This window comes from Tiliqua scincoides, chromosome 13 (assembly GCF_035046505.1).
Source record: "Tiliqua scincoides isolate rTilSci1 chromosome 13, rTilSci1.hap2, whole genome shotgun sequence".
NCBI classification, from domain to species: Eukaryota; Metazoa; Chordata; class Lepidosauria; order Squamata; family Scincidae; genus Tiliqua; species Tiliqua scincoides.
The window spans coordinates 11,405,932-11,418,041 of record NC_089833.1 but is presented as its reverse complement, the minus strand read 5'-3'; the positions used below and the strand labels follow the sequence as shown (position 1 = coordinate 11,418,041).

General features: G+C 48.2%; 1 protein-coding gene and 1 pseudogene across 1 annotated transcript in view; one reads left to right on the top strand and one right to left on the bottom strand.

The window, feature by feature from the left end:
* The window catches only part of IQCK (IQ motif containing K), a 39,307-nt gene that overhangs the window by 2,425 nt on the left and 24,772 nt on the right, over positions 1-12,110 (bottom strand). The window contains exon 8 of the mRNA XM_066640359.1: positions 11,144-11,255. Coding sequence (XP_066496456.1) covers positions 11,144-11,255 — 112 coding nt within the window. The remainder of the gene's footprint in view (positions 1-11,143; positions 11,256-12,110) is intronic.
* Positions 5,436-5,555, top strand: LOC136633748 (5S ribosomal RNA; annotated as a pseudogene).

Genomic DNA, 12,110 nt, shown 5'->3' with positions numbered 1-12,110 from the left:
CTTCCAGCCCACGTGATCCACCTTTCCAAGTGCCACTGGGGCAAGAGGAATGTCAACAAGAGAATAGGTTCTTTTCTGCTCTCTGGCCCAAACAAGAATGCCACCCATGTGATCCCGAAGCAGTGAGCCAGCTGGGAAAGGCTGCCAGACAAAAAGGGCATAGTAGGGTTTGGCCGGCTGGAGTAAACAATCCTCAATGAACAAAAGACCAGCATAATAATAGTAAAGAGCCCAACCTCCCACTCTATGCCCGCATTCAAGGGCTGCATGGTAGAATACAAGAAGCCGACCGCCAAAGGGCTGACTGCTTCATTCAAGAGAGTGGGGGGAACATCGGGCTGCTCAGCATCCTGCCGACTTTTCCCCACTTCCTGTGGTCAGCCTGCCTCTTGGCCAGCTCCCCCCTCTGGATATTTAACAGCCAGGGACTTCTTCAGAGCCCCTCTTCTCTCAATTGTCTTTTGGCCTCTGTGCCTTGTCTCCTCTGCCCTTGTCCACAAGCCTAAGAACCCTGCTGGTTCTGGTAAGAGCCACCTACTCCAGCATCCCGTTTAGAATCATAAAGGACCCACAAGGTCCTCTAGTCCAACCCCCTGCCTGTGCCAGGAAATCCTCAGGATGAGGAAGAGCCCTCCTCAGGGCTTCAGACTGGGATCTTTCATATAACCTTCCCTGGAGATGCCGCTGGTTTAACCTGGGACACTGTCCATGCAAAGGTGCTCTACTGTTGGGATACCACCACTACAGCCCCACTCCTGAGAGCAAGTTAAGGGCCAAAGGTTGCCAGTGCAAATCTCATCCCTGCCACAGACCCACTTGGGGGCCTTGGACAAGACACTCACAGCCTCAGTCGTGCCTCTGTAATGTGGGGGTAATAACACTGGCCTACTGACAGGGCTGTCATAGACTGTGCAGGATGCCTAAAGCTGAAAGGGAGAGAGCGCTGAGGCTGGCCATCCCATATTCAACAGGCAAACAGCTTGGTGACCCTGTTAGGCTGTCATGAATTCCATCATTTGGGGGGCGGGGGGAGAAAGGCCGGACATAAATGTGATAAATAGGGTGAAATGCCTTGAACACAGATTAATGTGAACTACTAGTTGGCAACCTTCAGTCTCGAAAGACTCTGGTATCGCGCTCTGAAAGGTGGTTCTGGAACAGCGTCTAGTGTGGCTGAAAAGGCCAATTCGGGAGTGACAATCCCTTCCACACTGGGAGCAAGTGCAGTCTGTCCCTGGTCTGTCTCCCTGGCTATGGGCCTTCCTTCTTTGTCTCTTTGCCTCAGACTATCGGCCAAGTGTCTCTTCAAACTGGGAAAGGCCATGCTGCACAGCCTGCCTCCAAGCGGGCCGCTCAGAGGCCAGGGTTTCCCACTTGTTGAGGTCCACTCCTAAGGCCTTCAGATCCCTCTTGCAGATGTCCTTGTATCGCAGCTGTGGTCTACCTGTAGGGCGCTTTCCTTGCACGAGTTCTCCATAGAGGAGATCCTTTGGGATCCGGCCATCATCCATTCTCACAACATGACCGAGCCAACGCAGGCGTCTCTGTTTCAGTAGTGCATACATGCTAGGGATTCCAGCACGTTCCAGGACTGTGTTGTTTGAAACTTTGTCCTGCCAGGTGATGCCGAGAATACGTCGGAGGCAGCGCATGTGGAAAGCATTCAGTTTCCTCTCCTGTTGTGAGTGAAGAGTCCATGACTCGCTGCAGTACAGAAGTGTACTCAGGACGCAAGTTCTGTAGACCTGGATCTTGGTATGTTCCGTCAGCTTCTTGTTGGACCAGACTCTCTTTGTGAGTCTGGAAAACGTGGTAGCTGCTTTACCTATGCGTTTGTTTAGCTCGGTATCGAGAGAAAGAGTGTCGGAGATCGTTGAGCCAAGGTACACAAAGTCATGGACAACCTCCAGTTCATGTGCAGAGATTGTGATGCAGGGAGGTAAGTCCACATCCTGAACCATGACCTGTGTTTTCTTCAGGCTGATTGTCAGTCCAAAATCTTGGCAGGCCTTGCTAAAACGATCCATGAGCTGCTGGAGATCTTAATGTGAACACAGATTAATTAAAGCACATTGGACATTTTATCAAAACTGCCTTGCAATATAAATGCCAGGCAGTTTTGATAAAATGTCCAATGTGCTTTAATGCACAGAACTCACATTTTAATACCAATGGCAGACTGTAGTTGAAAATAACCTTCACTGAAACCTTTCCAGGCAAAAGACGTCAATTAGCAGAAATTACCTGAATGACATATTGGCGGGGGGGGGGAGGGGGGCAGGATTTGCATACAAAGCAGATCCCCTAAATCACTGTTAGGATTTTGGCTCTTTGAAAATATCCTTAATGGCCTCTTCCACCTCTAAAGAGCTCTCAGAAGTGCTTGCCAGTGGCGCACTATGCACAGTTTGTCGGGGCTCCTTCAAACGTGATGCACATGCTAAAACAGGAACATGCGCAAGACAAGAAGCAACCGTGTATGTGTGTATGTGTGTGTGTGATCTGAAAGCCTAATTGCCAGGCAGCAAGCTGGCAATTAGCCAGTGCTCCCTGTCACATGGCCGCATCTGTACACACATGGATGCGCGACGCGACCTTTCAGCGACGTTTGGGCACAACTGTTTCAAAGGGCAACAGACTAAAACATGGGAAGGGGAGGGTCAGATGGTCCACTTCAAACGGCTCTTGAAATCAAATGCAGGGAGGCCCTTACGACGAAAGCACATAGCGAGAGTCAATAGTGATGCTCCCAAAGGTCTTCAAATGTGGGACCGGGTGGGGAGGAGGAGAAGTCACTTGGGCTGCAATCCTATACACGGCTTACCTAGGAGTAAGTTCCATTAAACTCTGTGGGACTTGCTTCCAAGGAACTGTGCCCATTTGGGCAGCAGCCAGGGTGGAGGAGGGTTAGTGAATGTCCTAATACTGAACTATCTGCTTTTATTTCTTTATTTTATTTGTCCCCTAAAAAACCTTCTCTCCCCTTCCTCTGTTGTCTGCTCTGTGTCTCTTAATAGAATATCTTTGGGACAGGAAGCCACCACCTCATCCCTTTACTATCCACAATGGCATAGCTAGAGCATCTGGCATCTGGGGACACATAAATTATTGGCATCCCCCCCCCCCACACACACACAGGTCCCCAAAAGGCACTTCTGTTTTTTGGCAAAAACCAAAAGCACCTTTCAGAGGCCTTCTGAGAGAGACCTTAGAAAGGCACACCCAGTTTTTTAGTGAAAACCAGAAGTGCCTTTCTAAGGAGGCTTTCTTCTACACATGGTCTCCCAGTACCTCAGAACACCTGCTGCATGCAACTTGAAGACACTTCTGGTCACATCTGAGAGGTCTCTTGACCTCAGGTGTGGTGCCCGGGGCCCTGTACCCCCTGGTCCCCCTTAGCTACGCTAGTGACTATGCAAATAGCTTCGAGGACAGCTTTGTTTAAAAGCAGGCGATAAATATTCGTAATTAAATTAATAAATGTTTCTTGCAGTAGTGGGACTTGGAAAAAAGGATACCTGTAAAATTGGTACTTGCAATACAAAGAGGTTGAGAACTCCTGCTGTAGGGTCTTGGGTAAGGGTCATTCTCACTGATTGCCACCAGATTGCTACCAGATCCTTTCTCAGGAGGGGGAATTTTGTAGATGCAAAACACAGGCTACTGTGCCCCTCCCCGAGAGAATGATTCTCCTGCAAGAACATCTTTTGACACACACACACACAGATGGCACCTAATGGAACAAGGTGATGATTTATGCCTGAATTCATCAAGAGATAGAGCCTCAACAATTAAAGGAACTCCACCTTGACTTAAACAAGGGGGGGAGGGGGGAATATCTACTGCAATGCAAAACTGAGCATTTGTATAATTGAGCATTTTTGTAGGGCTTTCCAGTGTTCAGAGCCCTAGACATGCAGGAAGACAACTGTTTTTGGTGCCAGGAGTTGGGCAAGCTTGCAAAGAAATGAAGTTTCATTTTGAGAAAAGCAACTGACTATGACTTGTTAGCAAGGGCTTAGTGTAAAATATATATATATAGAATGGGAACCATGTTATCCATGACTAATGAAATGCTTGCAACAGCATCAACATGAAACCGGAGCTGCCCTCTGTCTGAATGGAACAAGAGATTCAGATCTTAAAGAGACAGAATCCATCAGCAGAACCCTCTACCTCTCTATTTTTGGGGGGGATGGGGTAAATCTCTAGCACAGATGGGTAACGTGGCAAAACTCGATTGAGTTCATATGACATTGGTAAATCACGCCCAGAACTCTCCTTCACTGCCTGCTTGATATATCTTGTGTCTGTGGTTGCTATCCAAAAAGCATTACTGGAAGGGAATTTATTGCAGCAGGACTTTGCTTGGGGCAGAGGCCACTTCATGAGATGCAGAGTGGCCACTTAAATGGGCAATGACGTGGGCTGTGTTCCTCAAATGCTTATGGTACAACCCCTTTGCAGTGGCATCACTAAGGGGTTTGGGCCGTACCAGGTGCGTGGTTGTGTGCGTGTGACACTACTACTGGTCAGAATTTTTAAAATCTTTTAAAATTTCAAATAATACCATCATGATATATCAATCGGTGCGTACTTTCAGGCGGAGTGCAATGAAACAAACCGTGTTGAAACATCTCTATTCCCTCAAAAGTTATAGACAAAAAACCAGCAGGGGTGGGGCAATAGTATATCACCATGCCCACTACCTGGGGCGTTGCCCAACCCACTACAAAGCAGGAGGTCCATAATGGGGGTGATGTGTTGGCCTCTTGAACCAGGTGACATAAACCCTGGTAATGCCACAGCCCCTTTGTCGGACAAAAATTTGTCTTTGTGGCAGGGCCAGCCCATCCATTAGGTCAGCAAAGGTTGTTGCCTAAGGGAGTGGATTGATTGGCAGGGGGCAATCTTCTTCCTCTCTCATCATGAATTTGAAAAGAAGGGACAGGAATGTTGAGGACAGGAGGGCAGTGAGCTAGAGCATCTCTGGCAGTCTAGACCAGCAATCTACTCTTCTCTACACTTCCATTTCCCTTCAATTATCCATTTCCTGCCAGTTGAACAGCTGTGGAGAAGCAGGACCGGATGCTTTTAGATCTATACCAGTGGAGATGAAACCCATGTTCCCCTATAAATGTCATCAACTTTTTAAAATTTAAACAGCTGCAAGGCCTCCTTTTGATCCAGGTCAGAGCTCTCCATGGTTGTTTTAAGGTTCTGCAGAGCTTGGGCTACACAACATAGGATGCTGCCGTGCTCAGCCTGACCACTAATCCATCAAAGTCAGTAGCGGCAACCCTGGCTGGCAGAAGTTCTCCAAGACTTCAGACAGGATTTTTGCCTCCACCCTTTCAGGAGATAAAAGCTTGGACTTCCTCTTCCACCGAGGTATAGCCCTCCCCAAAAGATACATTCAAATGATATTAATAATGCCTTACAGCAACTGTTACCCTGCACATGCCCGATCTCATCTGATCTCGGAAGCTAAGCAGGGTCGGGCCTGGTTAGTACTTGGATGGGAGACCGCCTGGGAATACCGGGTACTGTAGGCTTGTACCATAGTCTTTCAAGACTGAAGGTTGCCAACCAATAATGCCTTAAAAAAAACAACAAAAAAACACCCAACATGTGACTCTTCTAAAAACATCCATCATATTGGAAGAGAGACTTCCCAGCTCCTTCTTTAGCTACTGTTTTAAATTCCCAGACTACCCGGTATGCACAAGGACAAAACCATCAGCTCTTTAGGGCACCAGCTGTCCACAGGCCGTGATCGGATCAATTGCTCCAGCAAAAAACAGAAGAGGAATAGCAGCGCTGAGAAAAACTGGATGCTAGCCCATGCTTATTACAGTAGTATCTCAAGCACTGTATACGCATTTTTAAATCTTGCTGTTATTACAAAAATATTTAAGTATTGCTCTGCAACAATGACAACAGCCAGAAGCATTGCTAGGGGGGTTACGGGTTGCACTGGGTGATGTGCATGGGGGGAGGGTCTGGCACCACTACTGGTCAAAATTTTTAAGATCTTGGTATTTTCAAATAATATTGCCACGTTATATATCATTCAGTGCATAATTTCATGCAGAATGCAATGAAGCAAGCCGCTTTTAAATATCTCTATTCTATCAAAAGTTATAGTCAAAAACCAATCAAGGGCGGGGCAATGGTGCATCACCACGCCCACCGCTGGGGCGTGGCCCTGCCCACTGCATAGGAAGAGGTATGTCATGGGGATGACACACGGGGCTCCCGCACTGGGTGACACAAACCCACCGACAACAGCCATGCACAAAGCATTCCACATAGCACAATAAACGGAAAGATGGGTTCTGTCCCAAAGAAGATCACAATCGACACAAAAGATACAAGGGAGGCACCAAGAAACAGACACGGGGAGGGCTGCAGACTAGGATGATAGTCACCACTGCCACCCCCCTACTAAATATAAGGTGCCTTTTAGCCCAGTGACACAGGAGTACAGCCACTGTACACAAGCTGGTGATGGCCGGATCCCAAAGGCTCTCCTCTATGGTGAACTCGTGCAAGGAAAGCGCCCTACAGGTAGACCACAGCTGCGATACAAGGACATCTGCAAGAGCGATCTGAAGGCCTTAGGAGTGGACCTCAACAAGTGGGAAACCCTGGCCTCTGAGCGGCCCGCTTGGAGGCAGGCTGTGCAGCATGGCCTTTCCCAGTTTGAAGAGACACTTGGCCAACTGTCTGAGGCAAAGAGGCAAAGAAGGAAGGCCCATAGCCAGGGAGACAGACCAGGGACAGACTGCACTTGCTCCCAGTGTGGAAGGGACTGTCATTCCCAAATTGGCCTTTTCAGCTACACTAGATGCTGCGCCAGAACCACCTTTCAGACCGCGATACCAGAGTCTTTCGAGACTGAAGGTTGCCAACAACAGGGTTTTCAGCAACACTGTTTAGGAAAGGGCTGTAGCTCAGCAGAGAAGCGGTTGCTTGTCTCAGAGGTTTGGTCTCCAGGTAGGGTAGCCTGAAATCCGGAAAAAGTCACTGCCAGTCAGTGTTGACAATGCTGAGCTAGAGGGACCAGTGGTCTGACTCCACACCAAGGCAGCTATGCGCCTCGCGTGTGGAACAGCAGCATCAGTGCTCCTCGACAGTGTGGGTCGACTTGGTCTCCGCAGTGGTTCGCTGATTGGCCACGCAGCCAATTGCAGTTGCTCCAGGCATTTAGTGTGCACGCCCTTGCCCGCTCTATTTTTGGAAGTCAGCTGAGGGTGCTCAGGACCAGAGATCAGCATTGAGGACGAGCCAGTCTAGCAATCTGACCCCTTTTGCCACAGGCGGGAGCGCGACACAGAGCGAGAGCCAGCCCATGTCGGCACGGCTGAACGAGGCCAGTGTCTTGGTTGTTTTGGTGAGGAAAGGAAATGTGAGGAAATCAGAATCCTGGCAGGAAGGGTGGGGTATCAATGCAATGCAACACAAAGCATCCTTAGGGTCACTCCAGGGAGCAGACTTTTAGTAGTAATTTTGTCTGAAGTTTGACACGACTGGCCTAAAGCACCCCCTTCCCCTTTATCAGCCACAGCAAATGAATTTATGTCGGATACAAAATGCTACCGCTGCGGGCCTGGTGCTCTGCATACACCTCCGGTCACGGGTGTAGACCAGTGCAGCAGAATCCACCTCGTGGGGGGGAGGGTCCCATGACTTCCCTCGCCCTACATTCTCAGCTGTCACTGCCAAGACTGAATGCTCAAACCATCTCCGGCATTTGGAAAGCACTCCGGGCCAACACAGTGCGTGCTCTGGGTATTCAGTTGTGCTTAAGGCGGCTTCTGCTGGAACTCCTAGTACAAATTTGTTTGTAAAGGTAACACTGATGATGATGATGATGATGATGGAGAATCTCCTTTTAGATATTTTGAACATAATAGTATTGGTTTGGGTAACATGAAATGCACATGCCTGATCTTGTCTGATCTCGGAAGCTAAGCAGGGTCAGGCCTGGTTAGTACTTGGATGGGAGACCGCCTGGGAATACCAGCTGCTGTAGGCTTATACCATAGTCTTTCGAGACTGAAGGTTGCCAACCAGTGTGGCTGAACAACAGGGTTTCCTCTGTGAATAATATCGATCGAAATCTGCTGGCTCCAATTAAACCATATCAGCCTACTGGAACTCAGTAAACAGCTACGCCTGCACATCTGATTCAGGAAGGTCCCCACATTAGCGTAAGGCACCAGCTGGGCCCTTGTACTGGCCCTGGAACCCCATTCCAGCACCGACGAGCGTTGATGGTTTTCAAACCGGCCCCTGTCGGTTTTGACAGCAGCTTGGGCTGTAGTGATGAGATCATCTATTTGAAGGTAAGCCCCCCCCCCACTTCATACAAAGGTCTCCTGCCATGGCTTGAATTACAGGGGGCAGTGGGGTGCGCCCTTTTCTCTTGGATCCCAGCCCCCTTATGGCACAATCGTACGTATGGCACAGTGACTTGGAAGGAAGTTTCACTGACCTCAAGGCAACCGTGTACAGAACTGTAGCCTTAGCTATCCTTTTTCGAAGGCCCAATTCAACATGCAGATTTTGATCTTTGATGCTTCCACAATCTGGGGGGGGGGGTTTCCCAGAAAGTGACAAGTGATCTGACCATCATAAGGCAGCTTCCTACGTCCTCAACAGCATCCCCAATTCTTGTCTCTTGCCCTTGTGGATGAAGGCCATCGGAACATAGGAAGCTGCTGCCTACTAAGTCATATCACTGGTCCATGCGGCTTAGTGCTGTCAGCCCTGACTGGCAGCAGATCTCCAGGGTTTCAGACAGGGGTCTTTCTCAACCCTACCTGGAAATGCCAGGGATTGCTCCTGGGACTTTCTGCATGCAAGCAGGGGAGCTGCTACCTATTGGCCACTGAATGATGGCCGCTTCCCAAAGGCTGCCAAGAGCTAGGCAGGATCAAGAAGACTTGGGCCCAACCCAACACAACGTCCGGAAAAAGCTCCTTCAGATCACCCATTAAGGCCTGAAGCCAGCTAAAGTTATAATTAGAGGTATTCGGGGGATGGGGTGGGGGATGCACACGGCCCAGTCTTGACACGCATGTGAAGTCACAGGAAAGGGAGAAGTCTCCTTTGTGTGAGAGGCTGTGAAGAGGAGGGCTGCTCTTTTCAAAGCACAGAGGTGCCTTTGTTCTGGGCAGATAGTTGAATTTTATGACCACGTGACAAGCTCCAAAAGAGGAAGGGCTTTTAAATCCCCAAGGATTTAAAGCCCTCAGACCTGCTACTCCCTCAAGGTTGCCAATTGATTGTGGGTGGGATCCAAGGGAGTAACAGTTCTTCCAAATAAATAGGGTGAAAGATCAGGATCTGGGGCGTGGGAGAGAATAATGACATAGAAGAAATAGGAGAAATCCCTTTCTGCTCCTCCTCTTCCTTTCAATGAAAGATTTTGTTGGGAGTGTGTTTGTGGGTCGTTCTGATCATAGCCAGCTGGTTGACTACCTTATATGTTCCATGAGGCCATGAAGCCGACGACGTCTGTAAAACAGGACAGACACAATGGCCTTCCAAAATAGGCTTTTGGCTGTGTATGTTGTTTTTTTAAATAGTTGACCTAGCTTTGCTTTTAAAAAGGGGGAAGTGTCTCTTAAAAACTTTGCAGCTGCTCCATTCTACCCTTGGATGGGTACCAGATGGAGGGGCTTCTGCATGGGTGGACAGGCAATTTTGGGGGGAGCACATGCTCCCCACCCCCTTGTGCATCTGTCCCCCATCACCACATACGACTAAACAGTAATTGCAAGCTACACAAGGGAGCCCAAATAAATTGTTGAGCGCACGCAGTGGCTCTTTGGACAGAAAACCAGTTGTCTTCCCAGTAAAGCGTCGGCACAGAGATATCCATTGTGTTGGACAGAATGTCATCGTGATGCCTCAAGCACACAATGGATGAATAATGCTTTTGGACGTTTCCCCAAAATCAAGGGCAAAACTACTCCAAACCTTTGCATTCTGCAACGCCATGGCCCTGTCACATTGATATTGCACCTTTACAGCAGAGACCACTGCAGAGATCTTGCGATGATGTGGCATTAGAAAAAGGATTCAAGCTCTGGGACGATTCCCTACCTTAGTCGGTCTTCAGATTCTTAAGAGCTCAGACCTGGCTCAAATGCCAACCTGTAACCCTCAAGAGCCCCATGGGTGAGAAGGGTCTCTGAGTGAGTGGCAAGGGTTTTCCCCATTTGATGGCAGCCAATTGGGGCTCACGGTTAGTGCGTCATTCTGCTCTCTTCCTTCCAAGCCAATGGGAAGGAGGAGACACATGAGGTAGCAACAGCACGAAATCAATTTTGAAAGGCAGGGGAGAGAAAAAGGAAGCAAAGCGGTTAAGGTAGACAGTAGAGGGAGTGCCATGAGTGACAAGACCATTGCATCCTGGACAACTGTGTCCCAGCATTCCCTGGACATCTGTGCCTGGTTTTGTTTAACATCCCAGACATTTGTGTCTCAATATTAGATGTACTTTTTAATTTTTTAAATTGCAAAGGTATAGGTTAGGGCTTAGATAAGAGACTTAGCACAGTGTTTATCAAACTGTGGGTCACACGCCGGTTTCAGGTGGGTCCCCGTTCATTTCAACGTGCTTTTTATTTTTAAAATGTGGATAGGATTGCCGCCTTTGGGATATTTGGGGAATTCCTTTTAAATCAGATCAGCAACTGATTGGAAGAGTTAGGAGGGCTCTTTTTTATTTTAAATAATTTTTTTAACTTACGCTTATTGTAAACTTTTATTTACTTACTTACTTGATTGTTAGATTGGATTGGAGTTTGTCACAAGGAGGGGGCATTAAAAATTTTGCTGCTTGATGATGTCACTCGGGGCCATGACGTCAGTTCCAGGTTAGTGAATCACTTCCAGTGGGTCCTGACAGATTATCATTCTAAAAAGTGGGTTCCAGTGTTAAAAGGTTTGAGAACAACTGGCTTAGCGTATATAACATGGGGTTTGTCGCCCAGTTATAGTGGAATGCAGCTAACTGGGACGCAAAAAAAAAACTGGATGTGAATGTCCAGGAACACCAATGATGGAGATGCATTTGTTCCCTGGTGGCACCACCTAAGGCAAATATCAGCAACTCCAGCCAACTTACCTTTTTTCTCTTGCTTGGTCCAGAATTCTCTAACCCTTTTAATTATGTTCTTCGTCTCCCTCAAGTGCTTTTGCCACTGACGTAGCTCTTGAACCTCAGGATCGCAGCGGATCTGGAAGAGAATAAAAAAGAAAAGTCGCTTACTTGGAAGCCTTAGCTGCTGCAGAGCCACCACTGAAATTGCCCTGCTTCTAGTGGATGCCCAATGTGTTTCCAAAGGCAAAGGCCCCACAGATGACGTAAGACCACACAGGATGATCACATCATCCACAGGTGAGGACCACATCTCTAAGATCACAGATGATCATTGAAGCTTGTAAGAAGACATACAGGACCAGTTCCTGGAAAGGAAGGGTTGAATCCATTTGCTTGAGTTGTACGTCAGTGGTTCCCAAATTATAAGCCCTGGCTCCCTGGGGAGCCATGGAAACCAGCCAGGGGAGCCATGGAACCCTCACAAAAAACCCTGCCACCCTATACAATGTAAAAGATTGTAACAGGGAGCTGCGGCCAATGGACCAGCAGGTCAAGGGAGCAGCCAGTCAAAAACATTCAGGAACCACCACTGTACATCATAGGCAAAGAGATAATTTTGGCCTCACCCCCGTCTCCACTGGAATATCTAAATGATGTCCCCTGACCGAGCAAACTCTGCCCTCCCCAAGGCCCTGGCCAGCTTCCAGAAATTTTACTTAAATTTTTGGCAGCCCCAAATGGAAAGAGTTAGGGGGCCATTTCCAAAGCACAGGGCTACAGAGAAGACATGAGTTCTCTCAGTTCCAGACTCATGTCCAGGCTGGCTGAAGGAGCTAGATCCCCTGAGCCCACTGATCACATGTTGTCACTTCCCCGTTGTGTACTCACCGTACCACAATGCATTTCTAGATCATTTCTAGTCACATTCCTGAATACATAATGCTGAAATGATGAGAACCTATAATATCTAATGGCCATTTTGATGACTTAC